General features: G+C 46.7%; 2 protein-coding genes across 2 annotated transcripts in view; one reads left to right on the top strand and one right to left on the bottom strand.

Annotated features, from left to right (window-relative positions):
• The window catches only part of LOC142574675 (uncharacterized), a 107,234-nt gene that overhangs the window by 14,899 nt on the left and 73,684 nt on the right, over positions 1–18,651 (bottom strand). The gene's annotated exons all lie outside the window — the stretch shown is intronic.
• LOC142576155 (ATP-dependent translocase ABCB1-like) overlaps positions 6,863–18,651 on the top strand; it is a 221,568-nt gene continuing 209,779 nt past the window's right edge. Inside the window, exon 1 of the mRNA XM_075686122.1 lies at positions 6,863–6,967. Coding sequence (XP_075542237.1) covers positions 6,919–6,967 — 49 coding nt within the window. The 5' untranslated portion in view covers positions 6,863–6,918. The remainder of the gene's footprint in view (positions 6,968–18,651) is intronic.

Below are 18,651 nucleotides of genomic sequence, written 5' to 3'. Positions count from 1 at the left end.
ACGATTTTGTTTGCTTCTGTGATTGGCTGGCGGAGTAACACAACCCCTCGCCATCCGTGTGCCTTGGTTGCCAACCGCTGTTTTTTAAGTTGTATGTGTAGTGTTATCGGTTCTCTGATCTGACTCAGCACTCATGTGCGCAGGCTGTGACGTCATGGAGCAAAAGGGATAAAAAGCGGCTGTCTAATAAACACGGGGCTTTTTGGTTTCGTGGCTACATCGGAGTGGCGTCAGTCTTTTGCTTGCATCACCGCTCCTGCAGCGGACACGACAGTATGCTACTATAGAAATATACTATAGATATAGGCCTTCGTCCTTCAGTGGGCATAAAATAGGCTGATGATGATGATAGAAATCTTTATTTTGTACTTTCGTTTGTTTACTTGTTCTTGGCAGTGCTCTTCCTGCGCTTCTTTCCTGCGCGAGTCTATTCGACGTGGTTCCTTGTTTGCCAAGTAAAGAAGAGATATATCTCACAGGCGTACCTGTGAGATACAACTTATTTGATTTCTCTTTTGCGGCTTCACGCGGATTTACGCGTCTCTATGGCGAATGGCGGGCGTTATTCACATTTACACTAGTAAAGGTAGCCCTCCCCTCATTTGCCTTGGGTGCCCCCCCCCCTCCCGAAAAAAAATCCTGGATACGTGCCTGCACGTGACAGTAACTGTAGCGCACTTCGCTGTTGCCATTTGCATAGATCCGAAACGGCGTAGGTAGTTAGCACACAGCTCACAGCAGCGTTTGCGCGCATCTGCGGACGCGTTGCCCCAGAGATGCATCATCCGCGTACACGCTGATGTGCGCTATGACCGGTAGCTCACCGCTGAGACCCATCGCGGCAACAATGTATAGACCCCCCCCCCCCTCTCAGTACCACTCCTTGCAGAACTCCACGGTTAACGCAGTGACGCTCATTATCGTCATCTGCTGTAGGCACGAAGATTTTCCTGTCGTAGAGGCAGCTTACTGGCTCCATGTCCAGAGTATCAAGAACGGGGTCGTGCAGAATGTTGTCATAAGCGGCTTTGGTGCCTAAGAAGACTGCCCCTACAAGCCACCGACGCTTTCTCTCCTGTTCAGTGGTAGACACCAGGTCAACCACGCTATGGATGACTGCCCACGCCGAAATTCGGTCTTCATGTTGGTGCCGAGGTTATTCTTCTCCAAGAACAACCCGAGTCTGGCCAGAACTCATCCGCTCCGTGGCTTTCCCAACACAGCTGGGCGAGGCTTTAGCTCGGGAGCTCGATGCTATCTAACACATGGGAACGAAGAAATGTTTTTTTTTTTTCTTGCAACCACTACACCGATTTTCATGAGGCCTGCTGCGTTTAAAAGGTAGAATTAAAACCTAGTATCTGTAAGAAGTGGGTGCTAAGTTTAGAACGTCAATAATAGTTTAAGAAAGATTATTAATTTGAAAATTCCAAGAAACTCAAGTATCAAGTGTACAAGTGCAGCTCAGCAATAAAGAAACCCTCATAAACATAGCAGTAATTTCTCTGAAGAGGAAGCTTTAGCTAGGGGGTTCCTACATAAATTCATGGGAAAGGAGAAACCGTCTTTCTCGGCAACCGGCCCAGAAAATTTGGTGTGGTTGGCTACATTTAAAAGAAAAAGTTGGGATCTAGTGACTGTTGGTAGCACATTTCTAACTTAGGCCGTCAATATTTTAATAAACACTGTTGAAAATTGCAAATTCCCAGAAAAAATTAACTATCGTGTTTACAAATCGGTGACGCAGCAATGAAAAACGTTATCACAATTTTGTAAATTTAATCTAATATCACATCAAAAGCGGACAATGTTGATGTACTAGAGACCTTTTCATCGGGCGAGGAGGATAGGGCGCGCAAAGAGCCTTTCCTCCTCTCCTGCTTGGGCGATCCGGCGCGGCGCTGCTTGAAAGTATTGCTGTCGCGTGCTGCGGAACAATTTCGAGATGTTTTAGATCGTACTTTGTGAAATTTACGCCATGTCCGTTCATATAAGGTCGTCAGGTAAGCTTTTCGGTGCATCGGTAACTACAGTAGGCGGAAATATCTCTTGGGGGCGCAAAAATGTGACGCGCTTTATCAGCCGCGGTGTACGCACATTATCAGTCGCGGTGTGTGTATGTGTTGTGAACTATTTTGCTTATATCGGTTTTAATTCAACAAAGAAAAACCGATGTCTCTGTATTAGCAGCATGAAATGGTAAATCCGCTCACTATCTGATAGCATGGCGTAGGGAGTAAAACATAAAGCATAAGAGCGCATGCTCGTGCACGGCCAACTTAAGGCAACCACGAAACATCTAAGCGGCAGGCGCTATCAAATATTTGTGATGCACCGGCATCGTTCTCGCACATTTCTAGTCTAGTACGCTTCAAATTACCATATGTCTACGCTAGCCTTCCTGCATATGCCGATGGCGCTGCTCTACACATCGATCACTGCGGTTGGTGAACCAGCACGATACATATGTAAGCTGCGCGCTTCGGCATTGCCTGTTTGGCCTGTATACAGCCATCCTATATGAGAGGGATCGCATAAAAAGAATTCGATGCCTATTTTTAAGGACAAACTTTTCGTAATACGTGTGAGTGCGTCGTAGAGAACGGAACGAACACAACCGACAAAACAAATTCGGTTATCATCCTCTTTCTCGAAAAAGCAAGAGAAAACAGGCTAACGCCGCAATATGACCTCGCATAGTCACGCCGCACAACGTTTATGAATATATAACCGCTGATGCTGTATGCTTGGACCATGCGGTATATAGAACAAAGATATCTGTAATCCAGCACCTACCACTGCTTAGGACGCTCGCGCAGTTCGTAAAGAGTCCCTTTGCTGGACAAGCTTAATTTAGACTTTAAGATATGCTACTATTGCTTGCCAAAACTATTTTATTCAGGGGCGGAAACCTCATCCATCGAACCAAGTAGTCACGCAATGTAACCTGCAGCGAACAGTTTGAACGCTTGTCAAAGTATAACATCACAGCTCCTATCGTAGCAGAACGGTACCCACGCTGTTACGATTGTCGCGTATGTTTCATGGCTCCTAAACCACAGCTGGTAAATACATGATAATACTGCAATATTACTTCTATTAATTCAATAATACTGCAATTGGAACATTCAGAAATACACAATTGATCTCCGAGGCTGATTGTGGGCTCAAATATGGGCGCACACATCGCGCTGCGTGTTCCGTCCACCTCAACGCCAGCAGAAATTAAACCAGCCTTAAACCACTTCAGCGCGTCTCACAGAACCGTTTACCACGTAGAAGACACACGTCATACTAAACAGACCGCACGACCGCGAAAACAAACGCCAGAGCGTATACTTGCCGTGCCAAAGACCGCTTTCACCCAAGCCCGTATGGCACTGCTCATAGGCGGCGCCACTGCGTTCACAATATGGCGGCGCCTACGAAAAAATGGTCTATACATGGCTATCAGATAGGCGACTAATATGCGAGTAAGATTTTTGCGAAAGTCTGGTAAACTATGTAACGGGGTCACGTAAGATATAAATCGATATATCTAATTTGTCCGCTTGGGACACTCTAAGAGATGCAGTTTACAGAACTGCGATATTTGTTCTTGGTGCAGAGCTACGAATAGGTAAACTTCATGCTTGCATATTTTTTTTGAAATTACCAATTTTTGAAAATTCATTAAAAAACATCCAGACCGTAAATCAATATTTCCAATAATTAGCAGAATTTAACTTTCTCTCCCAAAGGCAACAATTTTTGTTAAAGCCAGCCGAGTGGTTATCTCAGAAAAGCGTTTCTGCGTGTTACATGTATTTGAATAGGCGGCATCGGGGTTGGGCCCGACCTAAAGCTTCCTCTTAAACTAAAAATTTATACGTAAAATGTGTCCGCTTGAGCTGCACTAACCGTTTCAGTTTACAGAACTGCGATACCTCTTCGTGTTAAAGAGTTACTGATTTGTAAACTATGCGCTTCTTTTAAGTTACAAATTTTCATATATATAAAAAGATTGCAATACATCAAAAATTTGCTTCCTACAGTTGCTAGAATTTCATTTTGTTTCTCAACTGCAACACATTTCAACAAAATCGGTAGAACGGTTGTCTAATAAACACTCTAGGTCAGGAATCACACAACACCGCTAACTCTCCCACGTGAGCGATAGAAAGCTAATACCCTCACAGAATGGCTAACTAAATACTTTTGAAGAAAAACCCCTTTCCTTTACTTTGAACGACCACTTATCAGAAGCAGTTTCGCCCATGACAAACATTACACCGCGGTCTCGTTTGTATGTCTTCAGTAAGCAATGTCACAAAGCATACGGCGGTGCTCGTTTAAACTGAAATTGACAAAACATTAAAGACAAGTATATCTGGTTCAATTGCGCGACTGCTAAATAAATATAAAATCTTTTTTTTTCTAACACTAAAATTATCAATAAGTCGCCATTGTGTTTCGTCAAGTTTCGAGTTGCATGAAGACCTGCGCACGAGGTTAAGCCCTTTAAAGCTGGATTCACACTACAGGACGGATCGCTTAATCGATCCGCATAAAAGTGTGACGTCGCTGAGCTGCAACGAATCCCGCCGCGCAAGCAGCTCGTCAGAAAGAGAGAGAGAGAAAGAGGGAGGGAGGGATGCATAAATTCACGAGAACGTGAATTTCGTTCTCGGGATGCCTGCGGCAAAAAGACGTTCCACGTCCGCCGCCAAGGTCTGTGAGTGGTGGCGCTGGCTAACACTCCCAGGGTTCTGCTAGGACACATAAAGCTAACGCTCCCAGGGTTCTACTAGGACACATAAACACCCAAGAAAGTGGATGGGAAAACGACGCCGCGGTAGCTCAATTGGTAGAGCATCACACGCGAAATGCGAAGGTTGTGGGTTCGGTTCGCACCTGCGGAAAGTTGTTTTTTCATCCACTTTAATTTCCATTAATTTATCGTTTCTTTATTTCATTTATTAAGCACAAGTAATTTCCCTTATGTTGTCCTTGGTGTCAGTGTTTGTTGGCTTCTTATGGTATGACTAATAAAAATCGCGCCCCTCGGTTAACCCTCTTTCTTCTCCTTTATATATATATATATATATATATATATATATATATATATATATATATATATATATATATATATATATATATATATATATATATATATAAAGCCGCGTTTACAAGAATGCAACAACTGGCGTATCGTATCCATGTAAACGGGCCTAATGCACTAGGAAATCGCGTCATATTAATGCGCCAGACCGAGGTGGGATTGAGACGAGTAAGTCGACTTTCGCAGTGCATGTAAACGCGATCGCATCGCGTCAGGAATTCTGGGAAATTGAAAGTACTGCTGATCTGCTGCGCTCGCTTTGCGGCGTGGCGTGGCGCCGAACGCGTCTGAAAGCGCTGCTTTACCTTCAACGCCAGAAGCTAGCTCGCCGAGCTTCGGCGCGGCGCCGTAGGCGTCTGATGCGCTGCTTTGCCTTCGATGTGCGACACCGGGAGCCGCCACCATCGTACCAGGGGTGATGCGCTACATGTAAACGTTGGCGCATCGCATTACTCGTGATGCGCTAGAAAATGTGATGCCCTATACTGTCGCATTCTGTCGCATTCATGTAAACGCGGCTTAAGGCACGGATACCTCTTACACTGTGCAATAGCGCATTAACGTATCCGCCGCGGTTGCTTAGTGGCTATGGTGTTGGGCTGCTAAGAACGAGGTCGCGGGATCGAATCTCGGCCTCGGCGGCCGCGTTTCGGTGGGGGCGAAAACACCCGTGCACTTAGATTTAGGTGCACGTTAAGGAAACCAGGTGGTCCAAGTTTCCGGAGTCCCGGAAACGGTGCGCGCCTCATAATGTGATCGTAGTTTTGGCATGTACAACCCCATAATTCAATTTTTCTTTAGGACAATAACATGTTCTTCAGTGGACACGTCAATGATACGGTCACCAAAGGATGTGAAACGGCTTCGACTGGGCCTAGAAAAAATTGGGCGTACATATCGTCGTAATTGTCCGACTTCCGCATGCTTACTTGCGAAATACCTTTGTCATCAAGGGAGAGCCCCCCAAAGGAGACCCCGACTGCAGCGATTATACGCGTCTTCGGGCGTTTATAGATATACGAATGACTCGGAAATTGAGAAATATAATTAGTAAAATAAACAAAACCACGAGAAAGTCCGGAGCCGCGCAAACACGAGGATTAGACAAATCCACGTATAGTCTACATGTAGACTACGTGGACTTGTCTAATCCTCGTGTTAGTGTATACACTGACGGTTAGTGTATACACTAACCGTCGCTCTCACCATAGCTGAACTACCGCAACGCCAAAATTCCCTCTATGCAGTTTTTTTTTCTTTTCTTTTTTTTAAATGTGAACTCAGCGGTGCGGCTAGCCGCAATCTTTTTTGCGGCCAGAACCTGCGGCCGCCACGCAATATGTGCACGGCTTACGCGACAAGGCGGCAGGGCATCGGATTGTGGCCGCGCAGCTGCCGGGCGTCGCAACCGCTGCTGCCGCGTAGGGCATCTCCTCCGCCAGCTGTTTGCGCCGTGCCGGAGCCGGGACATCTTATTTATCGCGAACGCTGCGCCGCCGCCGCCTCCGTCGAGGCCTCGCGATTGTGACGGCTGCGCCGCAGCGTGCGGCGCGACTGCTGCACTATACGTATATACGCGGCCGCGTGTGTGTATGTGTGTGTTTGCATGTGTGTAGGTATACGAGGACGCCGGCCATGCCAAGTTGATCTGTTACTGTGCGCGCCCCCTTTGCTTCGCTCGGCGCGCGAGAGCGTGCATGCGGACACAAGCTTGTGTCCACTGTCGGAACCACTGCGCCGACCGAAGACATCTCTCTGGGATTATTATACGGGAGTCTTGTCCGACGAATCGAGTCGACGGCCGGTCAGAGGATACCATGGCCCGACGCAGCTCGGCGGGAACCAATCCCGTGTACTTCATCAACGGTCAGTCCGTAGTGTATATATACGGCACCCTCCTCATCCGCTTGTTAACCGAACTCTCTCGCAGCCGCGGAGGCTTAATGAATGCACCTTGCGCAATGCCGGTGCGTGGTTGCGCTTATGTATTAGGGTGTTTTGGTTAACCGCAGCTGAATGAAACCTTGATATATGGTTTGCCGTCGTGTGGCGCTCCTCGGAGTACTTTTTTTGTATTCCGGTCAATTGGTTATTTAACTAAGACGAATTATGCAAAAGATTTAAAATTCACTTTCGGACCCAAGTGCGTTTCGTCACGTTGTAGAGGGAATTCAGAAACGACCGATCCATTTTTTTTTCTTTGCAGCGTACATGCAAAGTGATTATTTTTTTCGCCCTCTAAAGAAAGACCGCGAAATATGAAGTAAAACCACGTCACTGCGCTTATGCGCTGTCGTACTGCAGCGCTCTGAACCGCGCTTCGTCACAGTGCGTCAGCATCTTCGGCGGCGGAACACGCAAAGGAAGCGTCGCGTCGTCCCTGATAAGCGATAGGCGGCTCGAAGCACTGTTGACAGCGCTGCAGTACCACAGCCCACGAGAGCAGTTGCGTGCTTATTTCGCGGGCTTTCTTTAAACGCGGCATGAAATAATCATACAGCATGTACGGGCCACAAAAAACTTACATCAATAATATATATATATATATATATATATATATATATATATATATATATATATATATATATATATATATAAAGAAATGATCAGGTAGGGGGCTGTATGGGGGACGCAGCTAAAGAAGGGTACGTGAAACGTCTTGCGCTGGCTACGAGGGGTGTGCGGACACAAGGGTGCCGCGAAATGACGTAACCAAATACGCAAGTGACATTTATTCATGCAATAGAAAGCGTACGTGCTAACCACATGATACAGCTAGTGGGGGGTCCTACGGTCTAATATTGCAATCGTGCTCGCCCCCTATACTCGTATATACAGTGGGACCGGCGCGGTCAAAGGTGGTGGGCGCGTATTGGCATATATCCCCCTATCCGGCTGCCTACGAGTCTCTTCCCGCTATTTCCGGGCCCTGTATATATACGCGCCGAACGCGGGGGTGCCACAGCCGAGCAATTAATCGTCGTGTTGCTGCAACAAATTGCATGCTTGTAAGCCGTGTGTAAGTCCTGACGAGAAGCAGTACGAGTTTGGTGGATGGCGGAGCGAATTCCCTCAAACGCGGCCACTACCGCTCGGATGGACAAATGCACCGCCGAGATATATCTGCCTCTCTGAACGCCGAGAGAGAGGCTAAATTTAGCTCCGATTGCGTCATGCGTACCGCAACAATGTCGCCATCTGTGCGGACGACTCATGCATCATCGAGTGGCGACTTTCTTGCCTCTACACAACGATACCAAAGTAAGGCGCGCAGATAGTACGATCGCAAATGTACAAGCGATAGTAGCGTTACATTTCTTGCGATTACATGCGGTTTTAGCAATGGAACCCCTATATGCTGACCGAACTAAAGCACGTTTCACGTCAAAATATCCTCGCCTGCTCTACCGAGTAGCGAAGTAACAAGCATTAACATCTCGCCTTTCTAGCTACCCGAAACCTTCGTCAAACGTAATGTTAAGCTCAGCTCGACCCTTGCGGGAATAAACTGGGTCACCGCAACGTAGTGTGTGACGCACTCACAGGGTTTCTTGCGCATAGAAACGGTATACAAAAAGGAACGCTATAGAGAAAGGTCGTCAGAGGAAAGACAGGGAAGTTAATTAGACATTCGGTTGCCTACCCGGTATTCGAAAAGGAAAAAAAAAGTCTCCAAGGTATTAGAGAAGAAGAAGGAAATAGCGTGTTGCGTTCGAGGCAAGTTAGAGCGCTGTACGTCGCACAAAGCCCGTCTCAGTGCCGCACACTGTCGCCGCACAAACACCCGTAGTACGTCAGATAACAGTATAGAAACGCCAATAGGGTCCTGCTGGAATTCTATCGAATGTTTCGCGCATATATCCGGCGTGTGAGAGGCTATTCTACACAACACGCAACAATGAGAGGACTGCAAGAATAGCGGTGCTTCCACGATGTTCGTGGTGCGGAAAGGCAGGCGTGCTAAACACAGGCACTAGAAGAACGGAAAGGACGCCTCCTGTCAGCTGACAGCTGGAACAGCTGAAAGAAACAGAGGGAAGACGCAAAAGGTATCCGCGCATGCTGAAGGCAAAGTTCATGATGTTGCAATTCAAAGACAACGTTGGCAGCAAAAATAAAAAGAAAGAAAGAAAGAAGGAAGGAAAGAAAGAAAGAGATGGCGGACATCCTCTACTTGTCCATGTCTTCGCACTGTCACTTCGTGAGACTATATCCTGTGTGGCCAACTCTGCTGATGCTAAAGGACCGAGAGTCGCTTACGTCAGTCAGTGCATCCTGAAAGAGTTCGTCGGGTTGACGCATGCTTGCAATGTGCGCTCGCTTCCCATTTGTTGCATGCAGTAAAGCGCTGATGTAATTACAAACGTACTAAACGCGCGCACGAGGAATCCTTTGGCGCTTGAGCATGACGTTCGAAGGCTCCACATCGATCACGAGCATAGGTCACAACATTCAGAGATTATGCAAACTCTATAATTCTGTTGTAGGGACTGTAAAGCATCGTATTAAGTGTAGGCTTTACTTGAGATGACTCTGGCGTGCTGCGAAGGGTATATGGCGGTATGCGTACGTTTGTCTATTATTCGTGTTTGCTGCTTCAGACATACTTGTAACTTTATTTACTACGCTTTATCCACCTTTATTTGCCTAAATATTCAAGCAGTCATACCTTTCTAACCGCATGAGAGCAATAAGACTTTTCGCGTATGCATAATCATTAGAAACTGCTGCATTTAGGGTGCCATTTACAAAGTCATGAAGTCGCTTGAAGCCAGTAGCACTAAGTTTAGGCAAACTCATGCAGAAACCATCGATCCCATGCTGCCTGAACCACCACGCTTGCAACTCCAGTATAGACACTAGCGCCATCGGGCAACTTCCGTAGGAGACTCTATCCCGTGTACAAAGCAGGGGATTTTGACCGACGCAGTTGTGCTAGTGAGCGCACCTGCTCTGCCTAACAAAACAACAAATCGCGGCATGAAACCTGTACCTGAAATATAGGTTCATAAGCACATAAGCGCCCGGACGCACAAGCTTTCCATGCTGACAGCAGCGCCAGATCAGATGGCCCAGCTGGCGGATGAATCATGCAGGAAACATTACACGTTCATGATCTATGCTATTCTAAAGGTTCACTCGCACTAGACCGAGCCGATACCGATTTCGGTGGGCCGACTGTCGACGACAGCGTTTTTTTCCTTCGTGTCGGCGCCTCTGTCACACTGTACCGACGCCGAGCTCTCCGCTGCCCGTCGGCAGATTGTCGGCGTCGGCAAAGTGTGACAGAGGCGCCGACACGAAGGAACAACAAAGCTGTCGACAACAGTCGGCACACCGAAATCGGTTTCGGGTAGGCCTAGTGCGAGTGAGCCTTAACAAGCGTTGGTATCGAAGCAAGCGTTTCCACCTTCTATATATATATATATATATATATATATATATATATATATATATATATATATATATATATATATATATATATATATATATATATATATATATATATATATAGAAGGTGGAAACGCTTGCTTATATATATATATATATATATATATATATATATATATACATATATATATATATATATATATATATATATTGACACGTGTGCCTGTTTATCGTTCTCCGATGACCACTGTTCAAGGGCTACGAAATGTTAAACTTGTCGCTCAGAGCAAGACACACTTGCACGATTTGCAACTCAAGCAAATGTTGTCGTTCGTCCTATCTGTTGTGTATGTCCTCGCCGAACCTTCCAACCTGATTGTATGCGCGACGCAAGTTCTGTAGCACTTTCTGGAGGACACGCGGGCGCCAGCGATTACTCTGGAACCTTCGATGACTCATGTATAAAAGCCGACGCGCTCGTCCCGCAGGTGAGATTTTCCACGATCGCCGACTGTGTTTTCCGCTGTCGTTGTGCGTTGAGTGTAGCCTGTTTTTTTTTGTGGGCGCAGGTTCGGCCAATAAGAACTTTAGTTTCCTCATTCATGGTCTTACTGCTCTTCACTGTCACTACCACGTGACACCCGGTGGAGGCGCTGGTGCATTCGTGTACCAAACGTCCCCGCAAAGCCGCGATCCAAGCCCGAATCCGGAGGACAGCGCCGACGTCGCCAAGGACCAGCGAGCTAGGCGTAGGCAGCAATGACTGCTACCGGAATACGGACCTCTTCCCGAGAAGACCACGGGGAGGGATCAAGGCCAAGTCGACGACCCCAGTGGCAGCCCCATGAATCACCCATCCTGCTGCAACAACCTCGGGATGCCACCGACCTTCCGTGGATCGTCGGTCGAAGACCCTGGAACCTGAAAGCTGGAGAGGACCACGGCGGGAGGACCGCGACGTTCAACAGTGGGAGCGGCAACGACAAGCTGCGTCATGTCTATTTTTCTTCGGGCGACGCCACTCTGGCCTGTTTCGTGAAGACTTTCGTGAAGACCTTCTCGAGCGTCGTGCGAAAGGACAGGGCCGAAGTCCTCTTAGAAACCAGGGTGCAACTACCGAATGAGAAGGTCACGGAGGAGACGGCTCGCCTCTTCCGCCACGCCGACCTCGACATGTCTGAAGAAAAAGAAAGTTTGGTTCTTGATGCGGGGTGTGAAAGAACTGTTCGCCTTATTGATACGTAGATGTCACGCAGTAGTTGCAAGATATGTACATACCGGGTGTTTTCTTTTTTAGAAAGTCCAGAATTTTTTTTTTTACGTTGCCTTTGGCAGATAGCACAATTCTAACCCTTGATCTACATTACTCGACGAGGCGGCCATAACATCTACAAGAAATCAAAATGTTTAATTAAGTAAGTAACATAGTTACCCTAACTAATTTTTATTCAATTATATTACGGTGCACGTTTAAATCTACGAATTATAGCTGCTGAGTTCGCGAGGCGTATCCACTTGGATAGAATTCTCGAGACTGCACCAGTTTGGAGACGCTAGTTTTCAACGTGTCCGACGAAATACATTGGCCTTCCAGATACTTCTTTTATGAAAACGCTGTTTTATGCATTGAAGCACGAAAGTAACTGGACCACCAATGCGTTTCATCGGGCGCTTTGAAAATTAATACCTCGAAACTTGTGCAATCATGAGAATTCGCTGCAAGTGAATATGCCTAGCGAATTCGCCGACTATAATTCGTACATTTAGATATGTGCTGTAAAATAATTAAATAAAAAGGTTAGTTAGGGTAACTATGGTAGTTATTTAAATAAGCATTTTGATGTCTTTTAAGTGTGATAGGCCGCGTCACTGAGTAATTTATATCAAGGGTTATCAACGGTTACGATATCGCGCCCTATAGGTCGCAACTTTAATGTCCTGTAATGTTTATTCTTACGCACTACACCGTTCCCAAGCTATGCCAAAATGCTGAAATGGACAGCAGTTCATGCTAATGTGCACTCTGAGACGTCGACGCAGTGATGTCACATGGTGAACGCTGTGTATAATGCTTTCTATTCCCTCTTTCCCTTGCCCGCACTGTAGGGTAGCAAACTGGACGCTCATCTGGTTGACCTCCCTGCCTTTCCTCTCTTTGCTCTCTCTCTCTCTCTCTCTCTCTCTCTCTCTCTCTCTCGCTTACTTGCTAAGGGACGAATGGCGATGGGAGGTGTACGCAGAGAGAGGTGCGGCACATATGCAAATACACCGAACGCTTCTTCTATACCCTTTGTGTCACAGGGGTGCGTACCCATTCTGGCGGATTGTCCGCGAATGAGCACATAACCACTGGCGCCTACCCAGCGGTCAGGGACTGGGAAAGGCCAAATATAATACAAGATAATCAAACAAGCCGTTGAAAATTGTGCCCTGTGCTATTGAGAGCTATGTGCGCTTTAGATATGCCTATGAACCGACGTTATACGTACAGGCTTTATGCTGTGACTTACTGTTTTATAACGTAGAACACGTGTGCGCTCACGTTGACACTTCACTTAGTCTATATCCCGCGCTGCAGAAGCCGGATCGTCCAATATGGGACATGCGCAGTTATTAACAATGGGGTAGCCTACTAACTATAGGAATAAAATGAGCCGTTCAATATTGTCCGCTGTTCCATTAAGAGGTCTGCGCACGTCAGATATACCTACGAGTTTATATATAGTACTGAGAAAGACAGGGAGGAATAGCGCGCGCGTGTTTTTAATCGATTGATTGAATAAATGTTTTATTTATGGATTGGCTCTCCGGCCTTATACGAGGGATCGGAAATGATGGAAAGTGCGTCGGGTCTGGAAGCCGCATTGCAAGGAACAGGATCTAATTAACCGATGTAAATAGGCCACATTCCCTGGCAAAATCCAGGAGGGACTCCAGGGCTGCGCAACACTTTCTTATGATAAACGAGGGGGGAAAAAAGGGATAGTTGCACTTTCGGTTCGCTCTGGGACGTCCTCGGTTTCCGTGTTGGTTCTTCAACACTTCTGGTGTGGCGACGCTATACAAGCTTCGACACATTGTTATGTGGCATGTCATCGCACGAAGCTACGATGTATTGTTTGGCTACGCAGTACCGAGGTTCGCTTACTTTCACTACTTTGTCAGTCAACATGCATTGCGTGTGCTGTTTACCCGTGATTACATCGTCATATTTATCATCATGAGCCTTTTTTTTTTATGTCCACTTCAGCACGAAGGCCTCTCCTGCAACGATCTTCAATTACCGCTGTCTTGCGCTAGCCGATTCCAACTTGCGCCTGCAAATTTTCTCATTTCATCGCCCAGCCTAATATACTGCGTATTATAAGCGCATAAGTGCAAGTATGCTCCTCCGTACTTTTCCTAAAGCCAGTCATGCGTTGCACAAAGCACCGTCACGAACCACTACCAAGTCGTCGAAGCTTCCAGCCGCGTACGCTGCTAATATGCTCCGTATTACGTACGCGCAAATAACGTGGCGAGATAGTGAGCTATCGACTGGCAGGCGATAAACCGTGGTGGGCCGTAGGCAACGAAACCTAAGCTCGCTGTAAAACGTTGCACGCGTAGCGCTTAATAAAAGTCGTTGCGTCTGCGACGGTTGACTGGTCTATAGTGAAGGAATTTGTCTCCTTCTCATGTGTCTCCACCACCGCGACAAGCGGAGAGGGAGCAGCTGTCCTCCGAGTATGCAGGAAACAGGCTTCTGGTTGTTCGATAGAAAACTTGCGCATTCACTTTAATAAAACTTGTCGCTTCTTCATCAATGACGGTGCTGCAAAAGTTGACTGCTTCATAACGGCTCCTGCGCGACATGTTCTGTGAACCACGCAGTCACGTCCCATCTGTACCAAGGGGACCATTTTCTTGATACGACCCGCCGCGGTAGCTTAGTGGCTGTGGTGTTGGGCTGCTAAATACGAGGTCGCGGGATCGAATCCCGCCAACGACGGCCGCATTTCTATGGGGGCGAAATGCGAAATCACCCGTGTAATTAGATTTAGGTGCACATTAAAGAATGCCAGGTGGTCAAAATTATTCTGGAGTCCCCACTACGGCGTGCGTCATAATCAGATCGTGATTTTGGCACGTAAAACCCCATAGCTTTTTTTTCTTTTCTTGCCAATGATAATGCTTCATTAACGCGAAAGCATTATATAGCTCATGGGGCGCAAAATTCTGCGTTGTCAGCGTTGGAGTAACGACGATAGTCCAAAAAGTCACGTGAACCAATCGATGTAGTTGATGACGTCAATTAAGGCAGAATAAGGGCACTCGAACCCAAGACAATTGTTGAGAATCAAACCCACGACCTTTGGTGTTAATTAAAGTGAAATTAAATTAGGTACAACTAATTAATATATGGTTAATTAATGCACTAGAACTCATGACCTTAATTATGAGTTGCACCCTCGACGTTTGGTGGGAGCCGAACCCACGATCTTGCGTTGTGCAGAAATTGTCAGGTTGTTGATGGAATTTCATCGCGCGGTAGTCGCAATGCTCTCGCATTCATCCACGTAGGGACAACTAAGTGGTCGTTGAATTTTTTTTCAACAACAATACAAAGCCCCACTACAGTAAACAAGCCTGCCATAGCTAGCTTGAAGGACAGCGCTTAGCAGAAAGTGGTGACAATAGGGAGGGTGCTATATATGGATAAACAAGGACATTTCTAATGTCGGCAGCTTCTTCGCATATGCTGAAAAAATGATCGATACTGCAGACCATTCGTAGCAATTCTTTTGAGCACTCATTGTTCATCGGAGCTGATCAGGGCCTTGGTGTACATGTTTGACCGCAAATAAATAAATCAAACCGCGCTGGTTTGTATTGAAACAGTTGGTCGAAACCTTTGCTTTGACCTCACCGTTATTTGTTTACGCGTACTGCAGATTTCGTCTATTACATGACAGCAAATTGCAACTTCAGTCCCTTGGCTACTAGGGTTAATGCACTTGGAAGGCTATAACGTAGAGGTATTTCAATCTGCTTCTGCTCTAGTTCTGCGCGCTCCACTATTGGTCAAAAGTTTCCAGAGAACGCGTACTTCGCCTGTCTGTCACACGGAGTCACGAAAATTACGCGAATTGCCCATCTGATGTGACATGCACACATTGATTATGCACTATTAGGCCGCACAAAAGCAACAGTAATTTCCGATTAAGCACCTTTTTCGCCATCAGCCCTCCTCTATGGGTCAAAATTTTTCGAAATGCGCCCACTTCGCCTGTCCGTCACACGACGTCAAAAAACCGTGAAAGCTCACCACATCAAGGTGACCTGTACGCACCAAATGTACATTAATATTCCGAACAAAACTGAATTCTTTCTTTTTTTCGGAATAGCCGATGACTGCCCTATTCCGAAAGGAATAAAAAAAAATTGGCTGCGCGCCGATCGCTCTGGCACTGGCTACAAGAAGCCACTCAGAGTCATCTCGACACGTATCCGACATCGCTCTGTCAACTCTACTTTGCTGAGGACCCGTTTTAACGACATTTTTAGCTCCCCGTTGAACGCTCTCGAGATTTTCGACGACTTGCCACAAACTAAGCAAGCGGAAGCGGACCAATCGCAGACGCCGGCAGCACTTCCCTCACCCGATTATCTACTTTCACTGCTCTAGCTCGGCGCCACCGAAACCCTCTCCTCTTCTTCGATCTCCTCGCTTGTTTTCATCCAATTACATTACCAAATCACGTCAAGGTAGGCGATGCTTTTCGCTTTGAAAACAAACAGAAGTGACCTCCTATAAAAAAAGGAGAACATTTATCTGGGCTTTTCAAACAACGCTGCGGGTCATCGCCCCCTGTTTGCTATGGGTGGTTACCTAAATTTGACGCCATGAGATTAGAATCATCATCATCATCATCATCATCGTCCTATTTATGTCCACTGCAGGACGAAGGCCTCTCCCTGCGATCTCCAATTACCCCTGTCCTGCGCTATGAGATATGAATAGTTTTACGCTATACGTCCCTTGTGCCCACGGGTAGAAATACAGTTGCTATCTCATTCCACAAAACTTAGACCGTCTACATACTTTATACAGATTCCTCTTTGTGGACCATTCTGCATTATTACAGATTGTTGCTTTTGTTTATAGAAGGTATGCAAATTCTACTTAGACATAACTAGTTAACAAGATTAAACAAAAGTGGCGACAACTCGTAAGCCCACAGGCAAGCAATTTACAGGCTTCACAGAAAAACGTTAAATCTTTTATTTAAAAGAAAATGTGTTATTTCTCCGATTTGCGAATAATTGGTTCGAGACGTGAAAACGACAGCTTAAACAGAAGAAAGACAAAGGACTTGTGCGATCTTCATGAATCACAACCCAATTTCCAGCGAAGCTGTTTTTTTTTTAGCAGTGCAGTAGTAATTTCAGTAGTGTCTACTTAAATCATATACTGTAAGCCGTTACCCGTTCATGACTGGCCCGCTTGAAACCTTCATCAAACTTGGTGCAGTGGTTGTTGAGAAAAACGATTTCTTCTTTCCATGTTTGCTCGCTTGCTCCTCACTTGTGGCGCTTACCCGCTACGAGGGATCGGCCAAGAAGCCGGCGGTTAAAGGTTAAAGAGAAGGATAGAGAGGAAAACCTTAACGGAAAAGTAAATCAGGGCCAAGTGTAACGTTCATGTTGATTAAGAAATAGATTTATGTGGCAAATATATAGAAATAAAAAATATTTCTGATGATCTATAAACAGCAAATTTTGTGTTTTTTGGGTGGTATTAGAATAATTTCGAACACACAATCATCGATTAAATAATCTATCCAATTAGTGATTTCGAGAATTAACATGGTAGCCTTCTTGTGTCACAGAGATAGTCGCAAATGACCACGCAGACGTTCCTGTGGCTAAAGCCTAATGAAGAAGCCCCGAAGGCATGGAGGTAGGAAAAAAACTGAGGAGGGGCCCTGACGTCACACTTTGTGAAGCTACGTGGGGCCGGAAGTTGGCGTTGCTCCGCCATCATGTCGGGCCAGCTCTCCTCCCTTGTTTGCATTTCTCGCGAAACCACGCCGCGCTGCGCGCAACCGGGCTGCTAGGACGCGCGCGGTCCGCAGTGTTAAGAACGGCCCGCTGACGTGCAAGTTTTGCCAGCCAGTTGCGACAGCGAGCGTCAACTTTTCCTGGAACGCCACCGCAAACCTCTAGCCACGGCGTCACTAAAAGTCGACAGTGTGTACGCGCGTCCTCGACTCTCCGTCGCTGGAGCCAAGATGAGTGCGACGAAGCAGGCTTTGTGCCTGAACCCGCCACCGCCAACCTGGTCTGCTGTGAACGAGGGAGTCCCCGAGGGAACGTAGTTCGAGGTCCCTTCCCTCGCGCCGTTCAATACGCAAGCCAATGGGCAACCGGCGGGCGCGCTGCGGGGGTCAGCTCGGGGAATAAAATGCGCCTTTATTGACATAAGCCCCGAGTTCTGCGAAGACCTCGGTTGGGGACCATGAACCTGTGCGGAAATGTGTGTGTGTAAGCCCTACCGCCTACGGTACCTGGTCGTCTCACCTACGGTGCCTGGTCGTCTCGCCTACGGTGCCTAGGCGACTCGTTTACGATGACCGGTCCAACGTTTCCCTCACCTTGGGATTGAGGGAGGACCAAGTGTTTATAAACCGCTGTTGTATGGCTGCTCAGTGCACTTTCTCTCGCAGTCATGCTAGACTGATGAACTGCAACGTCCTTATGTAGATACTGTAAATAAACCCATATTCCTCGTTCTCGATTAGTAGCAGTCCTTCCCTTCAACAACGTCCTCAGCGCGGATAAGTTGGACGACGGCATGGGCCAGCTACCATCTAATTCCTTCCCGACTCCAATCTTGACAACTGATTACGAGCGATGGGATTGAGCCCCCCAATCCTTACACCAGCAATTATAAACTAAAGGATGTAATCGCGATGTCTCACCCGTTGTCAAAGTCATGCTGCAAGAAGTTCATACTTCGCAGATTGTGCCGTGAGGTCGGATCCGCTGCTTTTACCGGCTTTTATGAAAATAAACATGCTTTATTAGCCCAGACAACTGAACTGTTCTCGTCAAACGCAGGTACCGGCCGCTGCCCAGTTCTTGCGAGTTTTTAAAAAGAAAGGTCACCTTTATCG

This window comes from Dermacentor variabilis, chromosome 3 (genome assembly GCF_050947875.1).
Source record: "Dermacentor variabilis isolate Ectoservices chromosome 3, ASM5094787v1, whole genome shotgun sequence".
Classification (NCBI taxonomy): domain Eukaryota; kingdom Metazoa; phylum Arthropoda; class Arachnida; order Ixodida; family Ixodidae; genus Dermacentor; species Dermacentor variabilis.
The sequence above is the reverse complement of the archived record's forward strand: the minus strand, read 5'-3'. Positions and strand labels throughout refer to the sequence as shown.